This window comes from Paramisgurnus dabryanus, chromosome 24 (assembly GCF_030506205.2).
Source record: "Paramisgurnus dabryanus chromosome 24, PD_genome_1.1, whole genome shotgun sequence".
NCBI classification, from domain to species: Eukaryota; Metazoa; Chordata; class Actinopteri; order Cypriniformes; family Cobitidae; genus Paramisgurnus; species Paramisgurnus dabryanus.
The window spans coordinates 15,589,546-15,595,699 of record NC_133360.1 but is presented as its reverse complement, the minus strand read 5'-3'; the positions used below and the strand labels follow the sequence as shown (position 1 = coordinate 15,595,699).

At 38.8% G+C, this 6,154-nt stretch overlaps 1 protein-coding gene across 1 annotated transcript; it reads left to right on the top strand.

Moving 5' to 3' along the window:
• The first annotated feature begins 1,539 nt into the window (after positions 1-1,539).
• On the top strand, positions 1,540-5,818 carry s1pr3a (sphingosine-1-phosphate receptor 3a). The gene is made up of 2 exons (XM_065246719.2): positions 1,540-1,948; positions 3,231-5,818. The coding sequence occupies exon 2, from the start codon at positions 3,347-3,349 to the stop codon at positions 4,541-4,543; it is 1,197 nt and encodes a 398-aa protein (XP_065102791.1). The 5' UTR covers positions 1,540-1,948; positions 3,231-3,346; the 3' UTR covers positions 4,544-5,818.
• The last annotated feature ends 336 nt before the right edge of the window (positions 5,819-6,154 follow it).

Sequence of the window (6,154 nt, the reverse complement as noted above, 5' to 3'; positions counted from 1 at the left end):
GCCGTTTTTGGGTGTGTACTTTTAAATGTAAACGAGCTCTCTGCACTAACTGGCAGTGTCGTGGCTGGATAGTGCAGATTTAGGGGCTTTATTATCCCCTTCTGACATCACAGGGGAGCCAAATTGAGATGACCTATTTTTTTCACATGCTTACAGAGAATGCTTTACCAAAACTATCTTAATCTTTTTCACATTTTCTAGGTTGATAGAAGCACTGGGGACCCATTTACAGCACTTTAACGTGGAAAACAATTTTCAGATTTTCATGATAAGTCCCCTATAATGCATGATGATCTTATTTATGAAATCAGACTGTGTGTATAATAATTGATTTTTAAGAAGAAATTGTGTGAAATGCATTAAAGTGATTGTAAAATGTGTATTTTAGGTATGGATGTGGCATAGTTTGAGTCTTGGCATCTGACCTAAGGGCAATGGGCTATTTTTGGGCTAGTTTTGATTGGCCATTGGGCTGGTGTTGTTATGCAGACCTGGCAACCCTGAGATGAACTTTTAATAGCATTCAGATACCTTAAAGGGGACATATCATGAAAATCTGACTTTTTCCATGTTTAAGTGCTATAATTGGGTCCCCAGTGCTTCTATCAACCTAAAAATGTGAAAAAGATCAACCCAGTAACTTAGTTTTGGTAAACTATTCTCTGCAAGCATGTAAAAAACAGGTAATTGAAATGTGGCTCCCCTTGTGATGTCAGAAGGGGATCATCTTATGATAATACCGCCCTTTAATGTGCACTGTCCAACCACGGCCCTGGCATTTAGTGCATTTAAAGGACACACCCAAAAACGGCGCATTTTTGCTCACACCTACAAAGTGGTAATTTTAACATGCTATATAATAAATGATCTATATGGTATTTTGACCTAGAACTTCACATACGTACTCTGGGAACACATTAATGATTTATTTTACATTTAAAAAAAGTGTGAAATGTCCCCTTTAAAACAACATACAATAACTTTGTACAGTATAAAACTGACTTTAAAATATAAACATATTTCAATGTATAATTTAAACAAATGCATGTGAAAGGTACAATAAAAGCAATGTACAGATTGGTCTGTAGTTTGTTTCTCTGAGTGTGTGCAACTGGGGAAACGAATTTAGCAGCAGCTGATGGGTGCCTGTCTTCCCTCGGTAACATCTGCATTTCATCTGCTTCTTAAGCTGTGGTGTGAGCTTCTCTCTCTCTCTCTCTCTCTCTCTCTCTCTCTCTCTCTCTCTCTCTCTCTCTCTCTCTCTCTCTCTCTCTCTCTCTCTCTCTCTCTCTCTCTCTCTCTCTCTCTCTCTCTCTCTCTCTCTCTCAAACACACATACACAAACATGTATTAGGCTATAAAGCATACCTTTTAGTCCCAAGTCACATGCCATTATTATGACACACATGATATATGTCATTCTGCTGCGTGACTTGTCCCGGTAATTTCCCGCAGTACATGTACATGTCGATATAATGACACCCGTGAGGGAACAAAACCCCACAAACATCAGAGGATGCTTGCACACGTGTTTGTCTGAAACATGACTGCGCGCGAGCTCTAAACAAACTCAAATACAGGAATTTAAATTCAGGTGAATTCAAACACAGACGGTTATAAACGGTGATCCGTTGCTTAAAAAAACAGCAAGCGCTGTTCTGTTCCCGCCCAGACTGTGAGGAGGAGAGATGAGGGCACGCGCGTTTAGAGTTAGCATTAGACAGACGACAAACAGGTGAATTGTTTTTTTATAAATACACTGACAGCACTTTAAGTTGAAACTATACGTTGAAATATTAAAAAGGCAAGATTTCAAGGTTCGTGGGAAAGGCAAAATTAAGGATATTCATCATATATCAGCATGCTGGCAGTTTTATCAACTTTTCCCTGAGCGAAAACCAGTGACCAACGATGTAACGTTAGCTGCATCTCTCTGGAGAAATAATCGGTAAGTCTTTGTAACATATCAGAAAAGTTATAAACATGTAAAAATGTGATGCTTATAATGGTTTATGCAAAACTATTTCGTGTAACATGGAATTTACGCACTCTAAGAAAGGATGTTTTAATTTTTTACACATTGTTTTCTGTTATGGAATTTAATACAGTAGCCCATGTCTTATTGTAGCACATTATGTGTTGATTTTGTGTTCAAATAAATAAAAGGGAGAATACAAGATGCGTTAAAACAAAACAAAATGTTCCAATAATTTGTTGTTTTAACACAAACGTTTTAAGAGTGACATGTAAGTTAGAGATGTAGGCTACAATGACTAAAACACGTTACTAATACTTCTCCAAACTAAAATCGTGTGTTTTTAGTTTTCCTATCAAATCGTTTTGTTTCTTTTTGGCATTTTCAAAACTTTAGTTATCATACATAAGAATATGATAATTTAAGCGTGCTGTGTTGCAGTCGGTTTGTTTGATTAATAGATTATAAAAAAGACCGAACGATAACATAGAGTACAACTTAATGCCATTATAAGTCAAGTAAAAGTCATAACACTTCTCAATGTTATGTCGGCTCGGGGGTAAAATACACTTTTTGTTGTGTCCTCGTGCCAGATGTTAAGTATAGATCATTTGTAAATAAGGTTGAAATACGTAAATATTTAGCAAACGGTACCTTTGGGAAAATGAAACATGTTTTTATTAAAGTAAATGTAGCAACTATAGTCAACATTTGAAATGGATCAAAACCTTTCAAGTTGTCTTAAAACCAATACCCAAGACCTGTTCTTGTCTTAGGACAACTTTGTTTAACTTTTTTGATCCACTTCAAATGTTGACAAGTGTATGCTGAAACCAAGGTGGATTGATTACTATTTGTATTTTTATAGTGCTAGTACAAAAATCATGGTTAAAGTAGGGTTACCATAGTAAGACAATGTTAAATTGTCTTACTGTTATGTAGGGTTTTAGTTCAAATAAACCAAAAACACTATAGTTAGTTACCATAATTGGGTATTTCATTTAGCAATTCCAAATTTATACATTTTTTGATTGATAAAAATTTTACTATTTAAATACGTTTTAGATTTGTATTCATTCCCCCCCCCCCATTTCAATATATAAAAATTTTTTTATGCACTAGTAGTGGCTTTGGTTTATTTGAAAGTAAAAAAAGACTGATGATTTGAACATAACCTCACAAACCTAAACCAGATTTCCGCTTTATGATCTTTTTGCTAACACATTTTCTTTCTGTTTTTTTTTTGTGTCAGTAGGTCTTCAAAGAAAACCATAATGCGTGAAGCAACGGATCCTCTTTGCCACTCTCTCATCAGAAAACGCTCATAGGCCCCACCTGCTGTTGGAAAGGTGAAGTGCACACGGGAAAAAAATGGATAGCGACTTTGAGGCAGGAATGAATGAGATTATAGTTAACTACTACAACCACTCTGGTAAGTGGGGCAGACCAAGAGGCACGGGCATATGCAAAAAAGCCTTGCTAATTTTCGTCTGTGTGCTGATAGTGCTGGAGAATGTAACCGTGTTACTGGCACTGTGGCGCAACAAGCGTTTCCACAGCCGCATGTACTTTCTCATTGGCAACCTGGCGTTGTCGGACTTGTTGGCTGGAGTGCTGTACGTGATCAACATGTTCACCTCTGGCCGCAACACTTTTTTCCTGACTGAGTATCAGTGGCTGCTGAGAGAGGGAAGCATGTTTGTGGCACTCAGTGCTTCGACGTTCAGCTTGCTCGCCATAGGGATCGAGCGTCATATGACGATGGTTCGCTTAAGGCCGTGCGAGGCCGCAGGAAGGGGAAGGTTACTAGCTTTGTTGGTTGCCTGTTGGGTCGTTTCGATATTGCTGAGCGCCCTGCCCAGCCTAGGCTGGAACTGTTTGGGGCGAATGCACACCTGCTCTACAGTTCTCCCCCTCTACGACAAAAGCTACTTAGCTTTTTGCATAAGCGTCTTTACGGCCCTGCTGGCAGCCATTGTGGTCCTGTACGTGCGCATCTACCTGCTGGTGACGTCTAGCGGGCGGAGGGTGAGTTCCCGGCCTTCAGATCGCTCGTTCGCCCTACTACGCACGGTGGTGATTGTACTTGGGGTTTTTGTGCTTTGCTGGGCTCCGCTTTTCCTATTACTGCTGTTGGATGTGGGCTGCGGTCCAAAACAGTGCCCAGTGCTGTATCAGGCGGACTGGTTCATCGCCCTGGCCGTTCTTAACTCCGCCCTGAACCCCCTCATATACACGCTCTCCAGCCGGGAGATGCGGGCTGCGTTTGTGCGCGTGCTGTGTTGTTGTTGCTATCCCACGCCTCTTGACTCGATGCCCACAGCGGGGGCGGCACTCCCAGGAATAGTCATCAACACTGCAGAAAACAGCAAATCTAGTATGTCCGGGGCACCTAGTGGCGCAGCCAGATCTACCATAATGAGAAGTAAAGTATCCACTCCGGCAAACTCGAGCCACCAGCATGGGGACACGGCACCAGGGGCTGTCACACATTCACCGGGTCCAGGTGACCTCCTGTCTGCTGTGCTGATTAAAGCAAGCGCACTTCCTACTTTGGGAAAGTTCTGAAACACCTTAATATGAGAAGCACACTACAGGATTTTGTATTATTTTCCAAAATGATTTGTGACGGTATCTACTGGATTTCATGTCCGACTCTCTGAGGATTACAAAACCTGGAATTGCTTTCATAAGAAGGCCATCACTTGAAATTCGTTTTTCAAGGGACAAAGCTTGACTGAACAATTGCTGACTGAACTGAATTTACTTCTACATTAATATTTATGAAACCGAGCATGTGCTCCAAGCACAAAAATAGAGCCACTAAAGAATATAATCACTCGAAAAGCTTAGTTGTGCAATCTTTTCAGAATAATCCATTGGTAAAAACACTATATGAAGGAAGATGCCTTAACAGTATTATATGTATTATTATCCATGGACTGACCTTTAACATATTTCCTCACTGTTTATTACTATAACAGACAAAAACACTGTTTGAAATTATTAACCATTATAAAAGTTATATATAACAAATAGTGTGTTTTAAAAAACGACAAACCTTTCAGACTGTGGATGTTTACGGTTTATTTCTATGGATTCATACATAAAGGGAAATGGAGCATCTGTACCTGTTAGCAACACAAAGGTTGTGGGTTTGATCCCCACACATACTGATAAATTATATAACATGAATGCACTAAGGCGCTTGGATATAAGCGTTTGCCAAATGTGTGAATGTTGAAGTTCTGCTTGCTTTGATCAATAGTATTTTTAGAAAACTGACATCTAAAGCATGTGTTTATATGCTAATTTGTTAAAATATATGGTAGGCAAGGCTGTAACTGTTCAGATGGCTTTTGACTATGATGCTCATTTGTGTGTAACCACTAGAGGGAACTGTAGCATCACTTTTTAATAGACAACACTACAAACCAAATGTGGGTGCAATTTTCTGTGCACGATATATCATCTATTAATCTAATCTGAGCACTTGGTAGTTAAGTATCCCATAATAAACGACTTTGGCTGCAACAATATCATGATGAATGGCAAGAAACACTAACCGCAGCTGTGCACAAACATTTAACTCTATATTGCTTTAACTGATGAATCTATATAATGCGGCTTGAACATTATACTGGCTTGTGTTTGAAAAAGGAAGTTCATATTTTTAACACACTGAATCAATGTGAAAACAACTGACATTTTGTTTAAAATAGTTTTTTATACAATTTAAAGGGATAGTTCACCCAAAAATGAAAATTCTGTCATCATTTGCTCACTCTCATGTTGGTACAAACCTATATACATTTCTTTATTCTAATGAACATGAAGGAAGATATTTTAAGGAAGGTTTGTAACCAATCCGATTATGAGCCCCATTCACTTCCATAATAGGAATATAGAATACTATGGAAGTAAATGGGGCTTAAAGGGATAATTCACCCAAAAATGAAAATTCTGTCATCATTTACTTGCTCTCATGTTGTTACAAACCTATTTACATTTCTTTGTTCTGATGAACACAAAGGAAGATATTTTGAGAAATGTTTGTAACCAACAATGTTTGTGGACCCCATTGACTTCCACAGTATTTTTTTCTCCTACTATGGAGGTGAATGGGGTCCACAAAGGGTTTGGTTACAAGCATTTCTCAAAATATCTTCCTTTGTGTTC